The sequence below is a fragment of the Amblyomma mixtum genome, chromosome 6 (assembly GCF_055824585.1).
Source record: "Amblyomma mixtum isolate Tamu chromosome 6, ASM5582458v1, whole genome shotgun sequence".
In the NCBI taxonomy this organism is placed as follows: Eukaryota; Metazoa; Arthropoda; class Arachnida; order Ixodida; family Ixodidae; genus Amblyomma; species Amblyomma mixtum.
Window position 1 is genome coordinate 49389438 of NC_143017.1, and position 22494 is coordinate 49411931.

Consider the following 22494-nt stretch of genomic DNA (forward strand, 5'->3'; position numbering starts at 1 on the left):
CCAAAGATATAATTCATCATTTCTAGCGGGTACAGAGGATGATAAGCTGAACGTAATGATTTACAAATTAGTAATAGGCATTGCATCACTGCATACCAATGATAGATGCAGAATCTAAGATATAAACATGCCAAATGAGAGTCAACCAAATTTTGAAGAATTTACGAAACTGTCAGTAAATCCAGCTGAAGTCAAAGCAATCCGTAATGCAAGCTGTAGAACAAGAGGGTAATCTTATTATGGTTAGTGTCGATAGCAGGAGCCGTTTCAGGGGCCTTTCTGAAACCATTTGGATATCTCGCAAGGTGGCGGTAGAAACCGCTGGCGCGCTACGGTTCTTCGGGCTAGCTAATGAGTTTAACGTGTAGAAACTGGAAAACACAGGAAGCTCTCTCTGATCGGTGCAGGTTCGTGTTTCTGCGAGCTCAACCAGACGTAAGTAATTTGATGAGCTCTTTATTTTCGCATGATGTCAATAAAGATAAAAAAAATTCAAACGCAAACGTGGAACGACTACACGTGGGAAGCGCTTCCTGCGACGCACTCAATCATATTCGGTATTTTTTCGCGTCTCATATGCCTCTCGTTATGCTATGCGGTTTCCGCGGTTGGCCATACCTTTACGTGCGTTATGCTGCCGTATTAACTCTACCAATGTCACTCCGCAATGCATATATATTCAAAGGACGGTTGGATTTCGCCCGTGTTGTTCATTCTCGCGCTGGTAGATCTTGGTATACATAAAGGTTCTCCTCTATGGTTGTGCATATCCTCTTTTTTCTGTGGTTAGCTATTCTTTATTACAGGTTGTAATGACGCTTAATAGGGCGCTAGAAAGTCTAAATCGCTACACACAATCGGTAGCAAGTCAACTTTTACTGAAACTGGTCGATTAAAAAAGAACCTTGAGCAAAGTTCACGACCTCTTTAAAGGTTTCGTGCTTCAGCGAACCAATGACAGCGAGAAAATAGCAACAGGTTCGAGAAGGAGGCACTGCTTGCATATACACCAGGCCGACAGCAGCGCGCAAGCCGGCGGTAGCGCCATCTGCCCAAGTAGAGCAGAGTATTTCTTCTCCAAGTATGCGTTCGCGCCACTAAAGTTGAACCTTAGGAATCGCTGCTCTAACGCGGTTCGGCCTGCTGTCATGTGATATGTGCTGAGCCTGAGCGTAGTAAACAAAGGGACGTCGGCGTCGTTGTGGCGTGTGAGCAGTACTTAGCTGCAATGTATTACGTGCTTATTCAATACGACGGCGAACAGCGGAAATACGTTGTCAAAGACAACGATATTCGGAACTTCGTCCCTCGAGATATTGAAGATTTTGAGCGAGGCAAATTGTACGAAGTGTTTTGGCAGGGCGACGACAAAACACGCGGGGGATTTTACGACGCCAGGATTATTCACATGACCGGTGAGTCCAGCTTTACTCAAATGCGCCTTTGACCAGTGCTCGCAAGACGTGTTCGTTCTGATATTATGATGCTTTTCAACAGAAACCGAAGAAGAAATGATGTCGTGGCGGGAAGAACGCAGAGAGAGGTCAACGAAGCGCGGCAGCCATGGCGCGCCACCCAAAAAGAAGGTAAGCAACGAACAGCGAAGCAACGAGAAGGACGAACACAGCGCTGTGTTCGTCTTTCTTCTCTTCCTGCTTCTTTTCTTTGGCCGTATGCCGTTGCGCTGAAAAACCATGAGCTTAAATCAAGAATACCAACTAGCCTAAAACTAACTGTACTGAAGTAAGCAACTAGTTGAGTGCCCTGTGCCGTACTCGTGGAGTTAATACACATTTTGCATTCGTATGTGGCGAGAACTGAGGAATGGCATGCACTGAACTGTTATGCCACCAGTTTCAGTCGCTTAGGAGCTCGGCGTGTTTTCGGCATTGCGAACATCTCGGCAATATTGAGAAACCTGAAAGGTACTTTTTTTTTTGTTCCTAAGAACCGGGTTTGAAAGTAGGATATTAAAGTGCAAGGTCTTGGCCTTCTTTCCGCGGTTGTAGACGTTAGGGCAGCGGTATCATTACTAGGGAAGTAGCAGAATCAGCTACGGATGTCGCCGCACAGCGGTGAGCAAACCAGTCTAGAGCGCGCGCTTCGGCTTTCTAGATAATCGCACGCACGTGTATACTATCCCAATAAAAAAAGATGCAAACAGCGCGGCTCCTATGCACTCCGCTGTTCGCATTTCTTGCCGCCGCGATTGTTTGTACTGCCGCTAAAATGTGAACCAAGCACATTTGGCTCACATTTCTTTTTAGTGCTTCCATTTGTAATGTGATGCATCTTGGGACGCGCAGTTTTTGTCACCCGCTGTTTAATAGTCCGCGGGCCTATTGTGCTTTTGTTCGTTCATTCCTTTCTAGCTGGGAAGTCCCCACATTTCACTGCATTGCCTTTTCAGTACTATGCATGGTTGTTTGGTTGCTTTTCCTGATTTGGGTTGGAGATAAATGGAAAGCGTTAGTGCCTCCTCTATGCTCATTGAAAAACAGATCTCTGCCACTTATTGGGTAGGGTACATCATTTGTTTGAATTCTGAAATGATTGCACCTAAAGGCAGCTCAAAATGGTGGATATTGTTCATCATATTTCCTCAATGCACTTTGTGAGGGAATGCAATAATGCACATACTTATGATAGGTGCACTTTCCAAAAGATTGTGTGACACACGGCAAATAACAAATTTGGTTTAAACCTTTTCTAGTCTTGGCAACCTGGATATGACTGTTTATGTGTTGTGCCAGATGTGTTGCTGGTTAAGAATAGGTTCTCATTTATTTGGCATGTTGTCTTGAATGTCCTTTGTGCGATCTAAGCATGAGGTTCTGTCATCTTGATTTCTTGGTTGTAGGCAAGGCAGGACGTGAGAGCGAGGGCTACTTCTCAGCGGAGAGCTGAGGAGAGCCTTTTCGACAGCCAAGACGTTGCAGCAGGTGGCAGCTTGCTCTGCAACATGGAAAAGGAAGTGGAGCACCTTCGGGCTGAGGTTACCAACCTCAGGAAGATGAACGAGCAGCTACAAAAGGCGCTATGTGCAAAGATCTTTGAAAGTGGTGCGTAAAAAGATAATGCTAACCTAGTGTTTGATATTAGTCGTCCTAGCTTTCTCTCAGTGTATGCTTGCTTGTACTGTGGAACAAGAGCATATCCTCTAACCTATTTTTTCGGTATGCTTGATGGAGATAGGATTTTTGTACATATATTCAGTAGTTATTGAACCAGAAAATTTCAGCACGTGCTTGTTGTAGAGAATGTGTGATTAGTTTATCTTGTCTCATGTGAGCAGACAAAGTAAATACTTTTCAAGCAGAGGGAATGTTCTGGTGTAATCACTGGCGGCAACCGCTTCTCGTTCTATACCTATTCTTAGCTGCCAGCTGCCAGTCTGGGGGGGTGGCACCATCTGGCCCTGGACACGTCCTCCCTTCAGCTGCTCCAGCTTCACTGTCACCAGTGCCGGAAGGTACTTGGTTTCATTCCTTTTTTATTGCAGCTGCCTTCCTGGCATAATTTTAAATATTTATGCATGTCTCAAAGCTACATCCTAGTGTCTGCTTCCCTTTGAACAGAAAAAATGTGCATTTATAATAATTATTCAACCAGCGACTTTCAACAAATGCTTCTTATGGAGAATTTCTACAGGTGGCATGCACTGGCTCACAGCCAGTGCAGCCAGTGCATGGCTGGCTCACAGCCAGCCAGGCCATTGTTGCCAGTCAACATTCACAGTGCTTGAAATAAATCTACTCATGGACTTGACACATATTTTATTTTACTTCATTGCTTCTCTTGTCACTGGCAACCATTTTTTTTATATGCTTAGCTGCCAGCTGCCAGTCTGGTGTGGTGGCACCATCAAGTCCTGAGCATCTATCACCTTCAGCTACAGCATCTTCACCATCACCAATGCCTCAGGGTACTTGGCTTCATCGTATTTTTATTATAGCTGCCTTCCTTGCCTACTTTTAAATATTTCTGCATCTCTCAAAACCACATCCTAATATCTGCTTCCCTTTGAACAGAAGAAATGAGCATTTGGCATAATTATTGAACCAGGAACTTCGAACAGATGTTTCTTATGGAGAATGTGTAAAGTGCATCGTGTTTCATGTGAGGACGGAAAGGAAATACTTTTCAAGCAGGGAGAAAGGCTTCATGCCTTTGCTACCAGTTGACATTCATGTTTTTTGGAACAAAGCTACTCGCAGGCGTGACGCATATTTTATTTTACTTCATTGCTTCTGTTGCCTTTGGCAATCATTTCTTTTTATCTATTCTTAGCTACCAGCTGCCAGCCTGGGTTTACGGCACCTCCAGGCCCTGGACACGTCCTCCCTTCATCTGCACCACCTTTGCCGGCACCAGTGCCTCAGGGTACCTGGTTTCATTACTTTTTATTACAGCTGCCTTCCATGACTAAATTTATATTTTTCCATGTCCCAAAGCTATATCCTAGTATCTGTTTGAAGAAATCAGCGTTTGCAGCAAGAAATTGCCTCAGCTCCTTGGATGGTACGTTAATACAGGCAAGCCCACTTAAAATGGCCGCAGTTATAATAATAATGCTTGCTTATTACCTGTGAGGGTAGTGCTACCATCAAAATATGTATTAGGTCCATGCCATCGTATGAGATGCAACAAACTATATTGGCCGCACAAATTGGTTACAGCGAACTATGAGACCCTGTAAAACTGCCCCTGCTGTCGGAAACCCTCTTTTTTCTCGGGAGCTGAGATATTGCTGACCTGATATTGCTGGTGGTGACCCCGGCATCGGAGAGCCAGTCACTGACGAAAATACAAGCATTAACACGTTATAACTACGAACGTTGTCCAGTCGCCAGAAAAATGATGAAGGCGATGACGAGGAGGCTGACCTACCACCATCTGTTGTGGAGGCTTCCGCTGCGGTTAGCTATATCTCCTTCCTTAAGCTCCCCGCCGCAATGGCTCAGTGATTAGGGCACTCAGCTACTGAACCAAAGCTCCCAGGTGTGAACCCAGCTGCGGCGGCCGCGTTTCAATGGAGGTGAAACGTGAAAGGCGCCTGTGTTGCACGTGTCATTGCACGTTAAGCATCCCCAAGTGGTCGAATTTATTCCAGGGCCCTCCACTATGGCATCTCTTTCTTCCTTTCTTCTCTGACTTCCTCCTTTACCCCTTCCCTTACTGCGCGGTTCAGGTGTCCACCAAGATGTGAGACAGATACTGGGCCATTTCATTACCTCAAAAACCTATTTTCCTCCCTAAGGCAGCTAATGGGTAACACCGAGATCGGGAAGGGGTATTCGACTGTTCTGGAGAGCTTGGAAAGCAATATAATAAGCCTTAGTTTAAATAGACAGACGTGCATAACGAATAGCGGTCTGGATTTTGTAATTTTGACCTTAACATGGAAAGTCCACTTACTTTGAACTTCGGATATAACGAACGCAATCCACGCAACTATGAGGTTTGTTATGAGTGGGCTTGACTGTGTGTAAACTGGTGACATACTTGGAGTGGGACAAATGTTCACTTTAGTAGAACTTGAACCACTAGCAGGGATCAGCTGACCATTGTCTTTTTCTTGTGCTGTTATACTGCAAATGTGTCAGTGACTGTTTTGAGAACAAACAGGCGTTAAAGCCCTTGTCCACACCTAGTAGGTGTAACATTGCAGTGTCCTAAAATTTTGTGGGTTTCCACAAGGTCAATATTTTTATCACAAATTATTAGGCACTTTTCATGAATGAATTTCTTATTTTGGGCTTGAAATGAAATGGCTTTCATACCCTATGCTCCTGGCTGTATACAATGAAACTGATATTTTGCTGACCTACTAGCTCTCCTTCCGTATGGAACTGATGGAATCGTTTGTATCAAGAAGGCAACTTGTGTGTGAATAAAACTGATTTATTACTGTATGCTACCGTTAACAAATTCATACAGCACTATTCTCCCTATCATCGTGAACCTTCAGTGTTTACTGTGCATCTGATACCTGCAGTTGGGTTTGCACTTGGCCTACTGTAAAGAAAAATTAGTTGAGTGGCTCATTGTTTCATTGTTTTTGTTCATGGTTTTTCACGTAACGCCGGTTTTAAGCCCAATGCTTTGGGTGTTTTCTTACACTCCTGAAAAGGCCTATACTTAGCACTGTGCAATTCAGGAAAGTTTTTGTCTGGTAGCAAAAATTTACAAATCATGTGAGCTGCGCGTGTTATTCTGTATTATTTTGGCTGTGTTACTCAAAAGGAGCTTTTGACGCCTAGTATTTTATTCATAATCTGCATGAATATTGATTAAAACTGCATATATGCATTACATTTTTATTTGCTATTATTGTTGCCATTGCCTACGCCTGACCAAGCCACTTATTAAAGTTGTAAATAAGTCATCATTTGGCAAGCACGCGTCCTAATTACGAGGCATTGAAGTTGAAGTCCATGCCCAGAATTTGCAAAAAATATTGCACTTTGAGCAATCCTACCTTTTTCAAAAGTGTTGAGAAGAAAGATAGTTCTTGAAACAAGTAAAATCTTTGTAATGCACAGAAAATTTTATTGTACTGATTACGTTCTGCAAAAGTGCATTGGTAATTTTTACAGAGAATGACTTTGTGCTGTTGCAGCAGCCGCAGCTGTTGGGACTGGACAAATTCAGGTGCAGACTATTCCAAGGCCAAATAAAGGTATGTACTTCCATATTCTGTGCTAACCGCCTTTATTTCCTGGCCACTGCGGTGGCTCAGTGGTTATAATGCTCGGCTGCTGACCTGAAGGATACGGGTTCGATCTGCCTGCAGCGGCTGAATTTCGATGAAGGCGAAATTCTAGAGGCCCGTGCACTGTGCGCTGTCAGTGCACGTTAAAGAACCCCAGGTGGTCGAAATTTCTGGAGCCGTCCACTACAGCATCCCTCACCGCCTGAGTCACTATGGAACATTAACCCCCCTCCCCAAGAAATGCACCAGCACATTGCATTTCTAAGCGCCAAAGCATCAGTCGAGCTGATGCAACCTGCGGTGAGGAATGCTGGACGTCATTCAAGCCTTCTTGTTGGCTTGGTAGTCAAAGGAAGGTGCCTTGCATTCTTGACACACTGTGTTATGTGGTCTCCCAATCACAAGGAGTGGCGGACAGTGTGTGCCAACAGCATGGCTGTGTGCCAGTCATGCTGGTGGCAAGTAGGATAGTGACCCTGTCCTTGCTTTCTATGCCTCCCGTGCAAGGGTCATCTCTGAAGGGGATGATCTTATCTGGAAATGCCTTGCAAAGCAGCACGGTCTTTTTGTCATTGAAAAAATGAAGGCCATCTGTACTAATGTGGTAAAATTGGGCCAGCCTATCTTCTCTGCAGCTGTGTCTAATAAAAGCATGCTCCAATTTCGGCACATCGACATTTTTCTGTGTTGCTTGCTGCACTCCCTTTAATTTCTGCTCGTTTTTACAGCACTTGGACAGGCTGGCCAGGAGATTGACGAAACTGTGGGGGCATTGAATGAGGCAGGAGAGGTAAGCTTTTTAACCCCATTTTTCCTGGCATGCTATACAGACTCAAAATTTTCGATTTTTATCCTTGACAAATGCCCAGCTAATGTCACGAAGCTTTTATAATGATGGAGTGTCATAGTGTGGTGTATCCAGCTGCTGCCTGCTTAAAGTCGTGGCCTAACGTGGAGTATTTTTTCATCAAAATAATTTTGTAGTAAGGAGCAGTTAACCACCTTTTCAATTCAGAACTTTGCAGCTATTGTGAAAGTTCTCTGCAGAGATTGTAATATTGAATTGTCACCGATTTAGATTTGAAAGGAAAAGGTGAAATTAACTTCAGAGGCATAACTAATGCCGGAATGAAAATGTATTGAAAATAATTTTAACAAATAACTAGGCTTCAGAAAGAGTGATTACATTGTCTGGTTTTTATTCTCAGAACTTGATACTTAGGTGCTTCAGGTATTGATAGTTCAACGACACTTGTTTTTGAGGATAATGAGAGTGAAAGTTCGCATTTATCTCCCACTTTTTTTTACTCAAACCCATTACGTTAGGATTCCAGTTGACCTTGCATGATGCGCCGTGCCATGTAAGTATGTGTGGACATATTTGCTAAAATTATAGAATCTGGCACCTTTCTCTTTCCACTTAGCACTAAGTCTGTTAACGCACTAGTGTGCCAGTCCTAGTGTGAATGGCTCTGCAGTGATGGATCAGTATTTAGGGCACTCAACTGCTGAGCCAGAGGATGCAGGTTCAGTCCCGGCTGCAGCAGTCTCGTTTCGATGGAAGTAAGTCGCAAGGTGCCAGCGTACTATGCGATGACAGTGCTCCTTAAAGAACTCCAGTTAGCTAAAATTGCCACAGCTCTCCACTGCAGTGTTTCTCGTGGCCAATTTTGCTTTGGGACGTTAAAGTCCATATAGAGTTTCACAAGGGAACAGCAGGTCTCAATTAGTAGCGAGGTGCTGGAAGTAGTAAGGGAATAATACGTCTAGTTATGGCATGTATTGGCCACTGATCCGGATCATGAGCCGAAAATAACTGGAAAAATAAGACTGGGGTGGAGTGCTTAAGGCAACTTCTCTCAGATCATGAATAGCAGTTTGCCATTTACCCGCTGCTGTGTCGCAGGGGTTAAGGCGCTAGTCTACCAAGCCAGGGTACCCAGTTGTAAACCCGACCGCGGCGGCCGCATTTCGATGAAGGCTGAACGCGAAAGGCGCCCGGTGTGCTGTGTAATATCAGTGCACGCTAAAGATTCCCAGGGGGTCGAAATTATTCTGGAGAAAGGTCGGCACCTCTTTCTTTCTTTCTTCTTTCACTCCCACCTTCCTCCCTTTCCTTGCAGCACAGTTCAGGTGTCCACTGAGATATGTGTGACAGATACTGCACCATTTCCTTTCCTCAAAAACAAATTTACCAGTTTACTACTATCCCTCAACAGAAAAGTAAACAATATCTGTATTTTACTGGTACTCATCTATGAGTCAGAAATGTGGAGGCTAACAAAGAGGGTTCCTGCTTAAGTTAAGGACAACGCAGCGAGCTATGCAAAGAAAAATGATAGATGTAACGTTAAGAGCTCAGAAGGGGGGGGGTGAGAGATCAAACGCGAGTTAATGATATCCTACTCGAAATCGAGAGGAAAAAATGGGTTTGGGCCGGGCATGTAATGCGAAGGCAAGATAACCGCTGGTCCTTAAGGTTGACGGAGTGGATTCCAAGAGAAGTCAAGCAGAGCAGGGAGCGGCAGAAGGTTAGATGGGCAGATGATATCAAGAAGTTTGTGGGGATACAGTGGCAGCAATTGGCAAAAAAAAACAGTTAATTGGAGAGATGTGGGAGAGTCTTTTGCCCTGCAGTGGGCAGAGTCAGGCTGATGATGATGGTCATACCATCCTAGTGTAAATATGTATGTGTTCTACCAGAAGTACATTGAGTTAAAAATGTAGACTGAGGATACGGATGTCACTACTTAGTAAGCTAGGCTAGGTGATGCTGGATGACTTGTTCTGTGAGCTTTCAGCCTCCTTTTGCCTTGAGAAGCTCCTCGTAACATCTTTGCATCATTCACTTTTAACTTAATGTGCACGATATATCGGTGTATGTCATAATTGCTTATTAGAGCATGCAGCCATTTTGCTGCTTGAGTGTCAGGGAAAATCAGGGCAATAAGAAACATGTTTAAATATTACTCTTCCTTGATTAACACTTGTCAGCCATCTGTAAAGGTGTCCCTTGGTTTCAATTTGCCAAGTAAATTGGAATTGGCAGTACATGATTGAATGTACATACACTAGTGCATGCATGCACATGTATGCTATGTCAGCTGCACCATGCATATACATAATATTTGCTTCTGCAGGTCCACTTGGGTCATGGCAGTTACACTGCACCGGCTACTTGGGAGAGGCTCTTGGCCTTGCCTGGGGACTCTGCCTTCTGCAAGCAGTTGGCTGTGAGCATCTGGGGAAGCGACGTGCTTTCCCAGAGGACATTGACGGGAACACTTTCTAACAATGCCCGTTCTAAAGGGGCAACAAAAGTGTTCCCGCCACTGTCCCCTGTAAAGGTGGCTGCAGTGTCAGGTGAGCTGAAAATTGTAATTCAGGTTTCACGTGTGACTACCCTTTGAATTTTATTGGTGCCACCAGAAGAGTGTAATTTGCAAAAATCGCAGACCTCCCTCTTTATCTCTTAGCACTCCACATCTTTTCAGAGTACTTCCTAAGCATTGTTCTTCCATTCTGAGCAGCAATAAAAAAAAAGCCAGCACGTGCACCGTATAAACGTGTATAAGGGATGCACTTGTGTACAGGCCGAAGTAAACACTAAAAGAGAGTGTGTAAGGGCGCACACAGACTTTCCATGAACCACGTGGGAATAGCCTTCGAAATGCATGCGCTCAGGCACTTGCAGGTGCTGCCAACAGATGGCGCCCTAGGCCGCGGGTCATCATCAGTAACTTTTTCTTCTGCCACGAGCTCCCGCTCTCCGTATGAGCATCAGTATCTCCAACTTTTTGTTGCTGTCAAAGCCACAGAAGTTGTGGTAGTGTGGTAGTTTTATGTAGTTGTGTGTTTTGTGTGCTACCGCCGAGCATTGCAATTTTAGCAAGGTGGGCAAGCACCTTAATAACTTACACAGCTGGGAATTCGCCCTTAAACGCAGCAAGCGTGTGACAAGCAGAAAATTCGATGTGGATGAGAAATCCATCCAGCGATGGTGCAACCAGAAGGGTGCGTTAAGGAACACAAGCTGCAAAAAATGCGATTTCTGAGGCAAGCCCTGCAAATTCCCCCGAACTGCAAGGGCTGCTCTGCTATGTTATGGAAGTGAGGAACAGTACACGTTGACAACGGACTTGCTGTGTGACTTCCTGTGGGATGAGCATGCACCAGAGCACAGCCCCAGCTCTTATTGAGAAGACTCAAGGAGTGATGACTGAATGTAGAATAACTCTCACTCTTTCCCTGATTTGTGTGTTTTTGCTTAAAAAGAAAAAAATTTTGCACATTTCGAATATGGGGTGCAACCCGAAAATTGGCCCTCATATATGGAAAAAAAGTGCGACCCTTACACACGTTTATTCGATCTTTTTATTTCGTTTAGTGTTTCATTGCGGGATTGAATAGTCTGCAATTTTCCTATAAATCTAAGCATGCATTTAAGACCCATTGGAAAATTTCATTCGCTGTCATGAGCTTGTATTGCTTGGTAAAGTTTTCTGCGCTGTAGTACGCAAGAAGTTTGATAAAGTTTTGAAATTGTGTTTTTTCTTAAATTTGGCTGTGAGTTTCACGCTGAGGTACAAGTAAAAGTGCATAAGAACGAGTTACCAAATTAGACGGCCAGTTTTATTCTATGTTGCCCAATGATTTTAATTTGAGCAATTTTTTGGGGGAGCAGAATTTTCTAGACTTGGGGTCCTAGAGGCCTAGCTTCCCTCAGGGTTTTTTTCTTTTTTGCAGATTCCTTCTGGTATTTCCTTAAGTTGAAGGGTTGCCCTCCTGAAGAATTTACGCGGCGGCACAAGAAGGTGGCTCGGTATTTGGCACAGAAATGCTCTGATCTGCGCCGCTCATAATTCAGTGAGTATTTTTTGCCCACAGCAAAGAATTCATTGCTAGTGCATGAAAGGTAAATGCATATACAGTTAGTTGCTCTCCCATAAGTTCATTTGAGAGCTGCACATGATGCAAAACTGCAAGAAAACATTTACTTTACTCTTACTTGAGCCCTACTCACCTGCTGATTTGTAGATACCTCTTTAGTGGCTCTGTAAGAGCAGTAGCTGAAAGAGTGTGCAGCTGAATGGATAGCATTTAACGTGCATAAAGTAACTGTGTAATATACATGTCTCATTACCATGCCATTATTCGGTGTACCCTTTCACGGTGTACCCTTATTGCAGAGCTTAAGTGTCCCCTTAAATTTTTTTTCCAGGTTCGACCAGCCGAGAGTAGAAGCCACCAAGGCATCGTGGGATTTGTGCCATTAACAGAGTAGCCTGGAGTATTTTGTGCAATAAAGTGAGCATTAAATTTGTTTTTGGCATGGCATTGCTTTGGGGTGCATGCATTGAGCTCACTGCTCTGCAGCTACCCATGCGTGTGGAGGGAAATGGCTTTGAGAACAATTCTGGAGTCCTGACGACACAACACAACAGGACAGAGGACACAACAGGACAGAAGACACAACAGGACAGAAGACACAACAGGACAGAAGACACAACAGGACAGAAGGCACAACAGGACAGAAGACACAACAGGACAGGACACAACAGGACAGAAGACACAACAGGACAGAAGACACAACAGGACAGAAGACACAACAGGACAGAAGACACAACAGGACAGGACACAACAGGACAGAAGACAGACAACATGCCAAAAACATGACAGGACAGGAGACAGAAACACAACAGAAATTTTCTGTTGTAATCCTGTAGTGTTTTTTGACTGGGAGAGCTGTCGCTGACGCAATCAGTCCCTAACTGCTTGATTTTAAAAGCTTCTAAGATTTCTCGTTCTATCTGTGTTTTGCCGCGGCTGATTTTGACATTATGGAACAGAGGGATGCAGTCTTTGCAGTGGTTGCAGTGTCTTGGAAGATTTGCTGTGTTGCCTGGCTGCAGCGAAGTGCGGTGCTGCCTCATACGGTCGTTGACGCATTGACCCGTTTGACCTATGTAGGCCTTACCACAGGACAGTGGGAGCGAGTAAACAACATTGATTGTGCATTTGGTGAACATGCTCTGGTGTTTAACATTACATTTCTTTTTTGTGCTGATTTTTGAGATACGTGAACAGATACTTGAAACTAACTTCTCGTGACAGTGTCGAAGCGGCCGCAAATGACATTTTGACCTTCTTTACCGATACCTGTCCTGACTTGAGTTTTACTCATGAAGTACCCCTTGATGACTCAATTAGGTTTTTAGATTTGACTCTCACCTTCTCTGATGAAAGCCATGTTTGCTGGAGCTACTCTCCACGGACCAAGCAAAGCCTGCTGCCCTACTCCTCCTCACATTCCAAACTTGTGAAGAGAGGCATTGCCAACCTTTGCCTCGGTAATGCTCTGCGCAGGTCTTGTGCACACAGTATGCAAAAGAGTTTCTTAGTGCAACTTGACCGCTTGAGGTCAGCGGGCTACCCTGAGGACGTCCTCGTTTCTATTGCTGAGACCTTGACCAGTAAATTTAAGTCACAATACAAAAGAGATGAAACGCCTAGTGAGGAATCCAGACCTGCTGTAATGCCATACCTGCATAAAGTCTCACATAACGTTAAGAAGGTAGCCGAGAAATACGGTGTTAAGGTAGTCTTTTCTGCGCCCACCAAACTGTCGTCGCTTTGTTCACGTATCTCAAAAATCAGCACAAAAAAGAAATGTAATGTTAAACACCAGAGCATGTTCACCAAATGCACAACCAATGTTGTTTACTCGCTCCCACTGTCCTGTGGTAAGGCCTACATAGGTCAAACGGGTCAATGCGTCAACGACCGTATGAGGCAGCACCGCACTTCGCTGCAGCCAGGCAACACAGCAAATCTTCCAAGACACTGCAACCACTGCAAAGACTGCACCCCTCTGTTCGATAATGTCAAAATCATCGGCCGCGGCAAAACACAGATAGAACGAGAAATCTTAGAAGCTTTTAAAATCAAGCAGTTAGGGACTGATTGCGTCAGCGACAGCTCTGTCAAGTTCACGGCAAAAGAGTACACTTTCATGAATGGGACATAGATTGCCACATGTTTCTTCGCTTGCTTAATCAGTTTTGTGTTTTGCTGTTTTGATAGCATTTGTGGTGCTCTTGCGCATGTGCGGCCTGTTCTGATGTTGGCGAAGTAAAGAATTTTCAGTTGTGTTTCCAGCGTTGTCCTGTGTACTTCTCCTCCTTGTGAATGCGTCCTTTTCGCTGGTTTTCTACATACCATGCACCAACTGGCCCAACAAGCTACGCTTCTTCAATACTATGCACACGCCGCTTCATACGATGGCTGGCGGGAACCGTCCGGAATGGGAGAGACATTGGCATGCAGAGCACTTTACTGACAGAAGTGACATCAACCAAGCTGTTTCCAGATAGAAATCAAGATGCAGACGTGCATGCAACGTGTGACCAAGTGCATCATGGCCTGTAATGACGGTTCTGCCAACGGCTCAGAATGAGTCCGTGCATGCAACACGCATCTATCAGTGCGAGGCGGTCCGCCTGGCCCGTTTTTCCGCGCGCTTCACTTACGAAGACGTTGCGGGAATAAAAACTGCACGTTCATACCACCATAAAGTTATTGTAGAGGCGGTAAACAGAGTAGACATTTCTGTGATCGCTGGTGGCTAGTTCAAAAGCGCTTCTCGCTACACCTTGAGTAAAGCACATGTTAGGCCTACAACACCAAGCAAGCGGTGTACTGTCAGCCGGCAGAACGCACATCACTGCAGAAATCGTGCCAAAGGTGGACATTGCGCTTTCTTTTTTCCTTTAAGATACGAATTCTTAGTACAGATACTGCTACCTGCTTCTGCGTAGTGACAGCGGTTTTAGAGAAAGTTTGAACAGAAAGACATGTCGCTGGCATGGCCGTATACTGTGCACTGCACATCTCCGAAGGGTAGTAGTCATATTCCTGGCGCGTCGTTCATATTTTTTCGAGATTCATCCGACATCTACTTAATGTACAGGAACAGAGCGCTCGCCTGCCTTGTCTAAAGCCGCCTCTTCCACGCTGAAAAGCCTGGCTGCGTGCGGTCTCAGAACAGTCTGCTAATGTGGTCCATAAGTGCTGTTAACAGTCTGGTTCATAAATATAATCTTCTGTGCGTCATCTGAGTAGCAGACTATCCTTAAGCAGAACTTGGGTAAAGCAGTATCTCACTATAGTAGGCAAATTCCAGTGAGATTTGCAGGTTATTCCAGTGCCTAAGTGTACCATACAGACAGTTAGGAAATACAGTCAAGTTACGAGTTTTGTAAGCACATGAGCTTACCCAATCTATTCATGCATATAACAAGAGACTATTGGCTTGAACAGATATTTACCGCCGCAGGCCACAGCACTTCTGTGCCAGGTAGCGCGTCACCTTCTTGTGGCGCTTTTGGAGATCCTCAGCCGAGCAACCCTTCAGCTTCAAATAGTGCCAGAAGGAATCTGCACAGATGTGGTAATAAGTAATGTTAGTGTGGTTGAATATAAAAAAATGAGCAGATCAAATAATGAGCATTAATACACCTAACATAGGTTGTCAATTCGAATCCGTGCTGCAAGAAAGGCTCTAACTTAACTAGTAAGTTTATGCTGCACGACAGGCTGAATCGTATGACACCATCTGGTACATTCATGCCAAACGGTTCACCCACAAATTTTACAGGAATGTCGTGACTAAGCAGGCAGACTTTAATGCCTGCCAGACAGATATACATATACTGATCGATATAGTTTAGTTTCGAGCTGTGGTGTTCGAGCATCACACTGCCACCTGATATTTTATTCCATTATCTAACCACCTCGGCTCCCATGGCAACTACTGGGATACACTGCTGCATTGGAGGCTGCCAACTTGGGTTCTATCCGTGGAATCAGCACAACTCAGGCTCAAAACGCAACCAGGCTGAGAACGCAACGCCATGCTCTAAAATTACTACCTCGGGCTAATAGCTCTGGGAGCAAAGCTTCACACACTGGTGCATAATATTATACTTCAGATACACCCAGCAAAGCAGTAGAGAGAAAAGCCCTTTGATGAATAACAAAATTTAGCTGGAGTTTAAAAACCCACTTGCACTCTGCGTAGGTTTGGGACTTGGGGGAAAAAGAGAGGTGCAGGAAATTGCAAAGGTTTTCAAGCAATTTCAACAAAATTTCAAAAATTATACAGCCCCTGAATTAGGGATGGCATACATCAAAGTGGTGACAAATGGAGTGACAAAGTTCCTTACACAGTGTGTGCACTGATGAGGAATGAGGAGGATTTAGTGTTTAACTGGAAGATTAACAGCAAATAAAGTTTATTGCGCATATCTGCTGCCTATGAAAGGCTAACCGCCGAATTCAGAAGTGCGCCTCAACTCGATATTCCGTCTCCACTCTGTGGAGTGGAGAAAACAACTGCTCTTCCATTTGATGGGCAGTTAGGATTGAAGAATGCCACTCGGCATTTCTTCAGACAAGGAGCTGCTCTAGAGACCTTCTTCCAACTGCCATCCCTCGAGGAAGCATGAAAGGCAAATGATGATGAGAATAAGGCGAAAAATTGCCTTTGGCTACAAAAAAGCATGGCATGGCTATTAAGTGTGTTTTATCACGCTGCACCACCTTAAGAACACAAAGAACCTCACCGTTTATTAGCCTAGTAAAACATCGTTTGCAAGCTGCCTGACGAAAGCAACAGAGAAAAACTACCGGAAACGCTTGCACATCTGGCAACCTTTGCCACCAATGATGTAGCGTCTATGTAGGCATTTACGAATGGTGTAAAAACTGCCGTTCGTCAACTTGTGGGAGGTTTCGCTGGCCTGCAGAGGCCAGCGGCGAAGCTGAGAAGTACCAAAATGGGTTTGGATTTATGGGGTTTAATGTCCCAAGTGACTCAGGCTATGAGGGATGCCATAGTGAAGGGCTCTGATAATTTCATCCACATGGGGTTCTTTCACGTGCACTGACATCGCACAGTACACAAGCTTCCAGCATTTTGTCTCCATCAGAATGCGACTGCCGCGGCCAGGATCGATCCTGTGTCTTTGAAGTCAACAGCTGAGCACCGCAACCCCTGAGACCGCTCCATCTTCAAATTATGCATTACATAAATGACACTGCATCACAGAAAAGGACTAACAGTCATGGCCAAACTGTAGTTACAGCCAAAAGTTGGCACCATGAACCTGCTCCCCACATCCAAAAGCTTAGACAGCTTCAGCCAACACACAGGAATCACATTGTCTCCCAAACCCCATGACACTGCCTCCCAAAGAAGGTGGCAGCCAATAAGTGGGCAACAAAAAAGTAAACTGTGGGTAACAACTTGAACGTCTTGCATCACGCTACAAGGTGATGTGAAATTTGAGGAAAGGCCCCAAGAAGCACATAATTTTTAGATTTTCAGAGCACTCTTAGCCCTTTAAATGCCAAATGTTTTTCTAAAAAACATGCCAGAAATTTTAAGCAATCAATTTTTTGTGTACATTATTCTTGAAGCCACTTCATTGCATACACATGGGTAGCTGCAGAGCAGTCAGCTCACTGCACCGATTGTGGTTGACAGCACTCAGACATACAGACAAGGGACAGAAACAAAAAAGATGATGGCACAGGCACTGAACTTAAAACTTTTTCCAGGACTGCCGACATACTGCATAAATACCCACACCACAGGCACCAACACGCAGCGATTTATGCACTCGTGGTAACAAGAAGTAGTGGAAAAACAACAAAAGCTAGAAGCAAAAACCAGAGGACACAGCACAGGATAAAACCAGAACAAGGTGGGAGAAAAATTTATAAGCAAGTCATTTTTAAAAGACTGCCAACAGTGGATAGGTTTGACCAAAACAATATTTAAGAACTGGTCTGATAAAATGGAACTAAAAAACCTTATACACAAACACAGACCAAGCACAGTGAAAAAAAAATGAAGGAGAAATGGCAAGAAAAACACGCAATAGAAGCAAAATGGTGATTGGGTAAGCAAACGAGAATTGAGCAGCAAACGACAATTGAGCAACAAGCGAAGGTGAAGTGTGCTAAAAATTAAAAGGATAAAAAGGGAATAAAAACGCGCATGAGCCACAAAGGTGAAGCCAACAGTTAAGATGGTTAAAAGTGGAAGATGACGTACAGTGAAGCCGAGAGATAAAATATAAAAAAGTGAAATTCAATAACCAGTATGAAGGCAAAAATCAAGGAAAAACACCAAAAGAGGGAAGTTGGCGGAAGAGGCAAGGCATGTAACACACATGTAGAACCAGGGCTAGATCAAGTACATCCACAAAGAAAGGCAATCCTCCGAGTGAAACCAAGCGTGTTCTTTACATTCACCCGGAGCCTGAAAATCTCTGCGGCTTCCACCATTGCATTGCGTCAGCTTATTACGGGGCTCTATTAACACAGTGGCTTTCTCGAACTTTGGGCAGCATGGCTTTTTTGCGTCCCATTATCAGCAGTGGACTTGCAGGTACCTAAGAGATGTACCCGATAAATCAGTGTAATGCTCTCTTAGCCTTCCATTGATGCCAATGTATACCTTGAAGCAAGAAAAAGGGATTGAGAAAGCACTTCCTGTGCATGCCACTAAGGGTTTCTGTGCAATGCAGTGCAGCCTGTTTCTTTTTTCTTTTTCATTGACGATCCTAGAGAGGTGTGATAGGTGATGGGGGGGGGGGGGCGGCAGCAAAAAAAGCATCTACTCTATCTCTCGAATTTTCTAAAGGTAAATTTCACAGAACCTTAAGAAAATCGGAGAGAAAGCAGGAGTAGACATTGCCTTTTCTGACCCCCTAGCACCTATTGCAGTTGCGGAATCCTAAATGAAAAAAAAAGACGCTGCACCACGTAGCACAGAAAACCCTTAGCGCCATGCGCGGAGGGCATTTAATCAATCCTTTTGTCTTGCGGCAAGGTATACATTGGCATCAATGAAAGGATAAGGGAGCATAAGATTGATTTATCGGGTACATTTCTCGGGAATCTGCCAGTCGGAATGAGCAAAACCACACACAGAGGCAGGTGACAACACAAGGCCGTACTGACAACTGAAAATTTATTGAACAGCAGTGCTTATATAGACAAGTCACATGTGTAATCTGCAAACAATCGTAAAGAGGCAAAAAAATTCAATGGCAACCATAGAGCTGAGCAAATATGACAATCACCTTCTCAAAAATGAAACAAAAACAACCGGGGGAAACACAGACAGAAACGCTAATTTTCCTGAAAAATGAACACAGTAGGCGTGCTGACACACTTATCTTGCTCCGACCTCAAGATGGCAACAGCCTCGACAATTTCTCTTTCCAACTGCTCCTTTCTTCATCCAATAATCTGTGTGCAGTTCAGTTTGGGATAGCAGTCTACAATGAGACAGTGAGTGGGACGGCAAATGCCTCCGGGTCTACTCAAGGAACACGCATACTCTTGCAAACAAATGTGTAAACATCTACCACTTTGGACGATGTAAAACTGGCCACAGCTGAGGGGAATCTCGTACAACATGCCCGTTGGCGGTACTTTTTGAATGCCTCATGCCATGTGCAACGGGGGTGGTACACGATTCCTCTCAGCTGTGGTCGATTTTATACCGGCCAAATTGGTAGATGGTGAAACACTCCCTTGCAAGAGTATTAGCATTCCTTGGGTAGGCCCGGACGACCTTGCCTGCCTGTCCACTGTCCCAGTTGTAAAGACTGTTAACCTAAACTGAACTGCACATTATTATTGGATGAATAAAGGGCCAGTTGGAAAGAAATTCTCAAGGCTGTTGCCATCCCGAGGTCGAAGCCAGATAGGTGGGTAGCATGCCTTCTGTGTCTATTTTTCAGAAAGAATTAGAATTTGTTTCCCTCCCTAGGTTGTTTTGCAATGATTGTTTGCAGATTACATGCGCAACTGATCCATATGAGCACTCATTTCTTGAATAAATGTTCAGTTGTCGTACCGCCTTGTGTTTTGCCTGCCTTTGTCCCATCCTGTTTTGCGGTTTTTCTAACGATTTCCAACCAACTGGCCTACAAGCACGTCCTAAATCTGCAAGTCCATTGCCAAAACTGTGACCGAAAAAAGCCATGCTACCCATGTTCGAAAAAGTGCCATTGTGTTAAAAAAGCACCAGAATAAGCCGACATGACGAACTGGTGAGAGCCGCCGGGATTTTGAGGCTCGAGGATTAATGGGCAAGAACACCCTCAGAAAAAAAGATTGCCTTTCTTCAGGATGTTTGACCTAGCCCTGGTTTTAAAACCATCTTGCATGCCTTGACTTTTCTGCCAGCTCCTCTATTTTCGAGTTTTTGTTTGCTTTTATCTTTAATACTAATTGAATTTCATATTGATATTTTATCTCTCTCGTTTTTTCAGTAGCTCATCTTCCTCCTTTAGCCATGTTAATTCTTGGCTTCACCTTTGTTGCTCATGTGCATTTATTCCCCTTTTATTCTTTCAGTTTTTTAGCTCACTTCACCTTTGTAGACCAATTCTTGTTTGCTTGCCCAATCACCATTTTCTTTTCACCGCATGTTTTTTCTTGCCATTTTACTTTTATTTCACTGCCCTTGATCTGTGTTTGCGTGTAGTGTTTTAGTTCCGTGTTATCAGACCAGTACTTGAAAATTTTGGTCAAACCGTTCCACTGTTTCACGTGCTGGTGGTCTTAAAATGACTTGCTTAAAACTATTCCTTTAACCTTGTTATGGTTTCATCCTTCCCTGCTCTATAGTCTTGGTTTCTGTTTCTAGTTTGTGTTGTTTTCCCACTATTGGCCATATCACTTATTGTTGCCATGAGTGCATAAAATTGCCACCTGTTGGCGCCTGTGTTTTGGTTATATATGCAGTGTTTCGGTGATTCTGGAATAAACCTGTAGTCAGCACCTGTGCCCTCATATTTTTTCTTTCTGACCCCAGTCTGTGTTTCTAAGCTCTGTCAACCACAAAGGATCAGACCAACTAGACCGACAGCTTGTCCTATTCAAGCTCAATGCGTACTTTTCAAAGAAATGCTATGGCGAAAACACTGTACTTACAGTAAAGCCTGCTTGACTGAACGAATACCACTGGCAATTCGCAAATTCCCAGCCTGCTCCTGGTAGCTGGCTCAAGCCGCACGCAACTTTGTGGCTTGCACGACTTCCACGCAACTCTTGGTACCTTGAAACTGAAACATAGAGGGATGAGTGAGAGATATCAGATTTGATATGCTTGTATTGCTGCAATGACTAAGAAAAAACGATATTTTCCATAAGAACAATTATTATTTCACACTAGCTTCGCAGAGTAAACCTCGTTTATCACGACCTCGTTAACACTGACATACTGCACAGTCCCAGCCTGACTGCATCTAGTTCTATGGTGTCATATGCTTGTTAGCTATGAGCCCTTGGCCTTGCACCGGTTAATACAGACAACCACGGAACGGGCAATCAGCTCCGAGCTTTTGAGTCATAGATACTCACAAGCTCAGTGGTCCCAGGGGTTCTAGAAATATTGGCAGGGCGACACAGTAACAAGCATTCCGCACCACTTGCTCTCGCTTCATTGCAAAAAACCTCTCACAGCAGACCTGTCCTCCATTTTGCAGTGTGAAAATAATCAAATTCAAAGCATGCACACAGAATGTGGACCTCTCTTCGAACAGAGCTTCAGAAATACGGGTATAATTATTGTAATTAAACCTACATGCAGTTTTCAATTTATCCTAAAATTTTATGCAACTCGACGAGCAATAAGCATTAAAAAAGAATTAAAATAGCCAGCACTGTTTAAACAATATAGCTACGAAGAAATACGAGACGTATACACTACTCTCCAGTGGTTCTTTAGCTTCATGCATTATCAATCTACACTTTCTTACAGGCACATTTGCACGCGAAACTTGGGTTTAACCCAATCTTGATGAATCTTTCTGGAATGCAACAATCAGAAGAAACCAGTTTTACTCAAAAACAAAGGGCCCTATACAATGCATCACAAGGCCAGCTAGGCACACTCAAGACTACAGCCCCTTCCACAAGTCTCCAATTTGCCTGTCCTCTACAAGTTGCAGGATCCCTGTCCACTGCTTGTCGAATTTCGCTATCCCGCCTTGCTAGTTCTCCCACTGCCCTTCTCAAACTCTTGGAATTCTGTTGCTCTAGCAGATCATCAGCTATTGTATTATTTTTTGTTTTAGCACTACACACTCCATGCCAACAATGCTGGATAATGTACTTTAAATAGGTTTGTAGAGTGTGCAAGTGGCTTGCAGCTTGACGAATAGGTGAGAAAAAAACGCGGAGCCTGACAAATAGGTGTGAAAAAAACGTGGGTTATTTGGAAGAAATGGGCTTGGGCAGGAGATGCAAAGGCAAGATAACCAGTGGTCCTTAAGAGTGATAGAGTGGATTCCAAGAGAAGGCAAACGTAGCAGGGGGCAGCAGAAAGTTAGGCGGGCGGATGAGATTAAGAAGTTTGTGGGGATACGGTGGCCACAACTGACGAAGGACAGGGTTAATTGGAGAGACATGGGAGAGGCCTCTGCCCTGCATTGGGTGTTAGACTGATGATGATGACAACCTGGTGAATTTGCCTCGCAACAACCGCTGCAGCCCGATATTTTGTAGAGCAGCACAATGGCCTTCATTTTTTGAGTGGCGAAGTATTCAGCATTTTGTTTCAACCATGAGTGTAAAGGGAAGACATTTTATGTTGCACAAAAAGAAGGAATTACATGCATACTGGGCTTTGGAAGAATGCCCTGTGGACATTACAAAACACTGCCATCCTTGCTTTATCTCTGCCAGGTAACAAA

General features: G+C 44.1%; 2 protein-coding genes across 4 annotated transcripts in view; both read left to right on the plus strand.

The window, feature by feature from the left end:
• LOC149339034 (uncharacterized) overlaps positions 1-22494 on the plus strand; it is an 87643-nt gene that overhangs the window by 37762 nt on the left and 27387 nt on the right. The gene's annotated exons all lie outside the window — the stretch shown is intronic.
• Positions 1183-12039, plus strand: LOC149339035 (uncharacterized). 3 transcript variants are annotated; one of them, XR_016283477.1, is made up of 10 exons: positions 1183-1415; positions 1498-1586; positions 2861-3062; positions 3380-3472; positions 4291-4383; positions 6623-6682; positions 7444-7505; positions 9856-10078; positions 11485-11581; positions 11937-12039. XR_016283477.1 is itself a non-coding variant. In XM_089547860.1 (10 exons), the coding sequence occupies exons 1-9, from the start codon at positions 1229-1231 to the stop codon at positions 11575-11577; spliced, it is 1125 nt and encodes a 374-aa protein (XP_089403986.1). In that variant the 5' UTR covers positions 1183-1228; the 3' UTR covers positions 11578-11581; positions 11937-12039. The 3 variants fall into 3 exon arrangements, 2 of the variants coding, with proteins under 2 accessions (XP_089403986.1, XP_089403987.1); XM_089547860.1 differs by having other exon boundaries at positions 11462-11581; XM_089547861.1 differs by lacking the exon at positions 11485-11581.

Excerpts from the sequence above, each read along its gene's own strand:
- LOC149339035 (XM_089547860.1), top strand. The coding sequence starts at position 1,229 with ATGTATTACGTGCTTATTCAATACGACGGCGAACAGCGGAAATACGTT. Across the intron at positions 4,384-6,622 it reads GCCGGCACCAGTGCCTCAGG|CAGCCGCAGCTGTTGGGACT; the intron begins GTACCTGGTTTC and ends GTGCTGTTGCAG. Across the intron at positions 10,079-11,461 it reads AAAGGTGGCTGCAGTGTCAG|ATTCCTTCTGGTATTTCCTT; the intron begins GTGAGCTGAAAA and ends TCTTTTTTGCAG.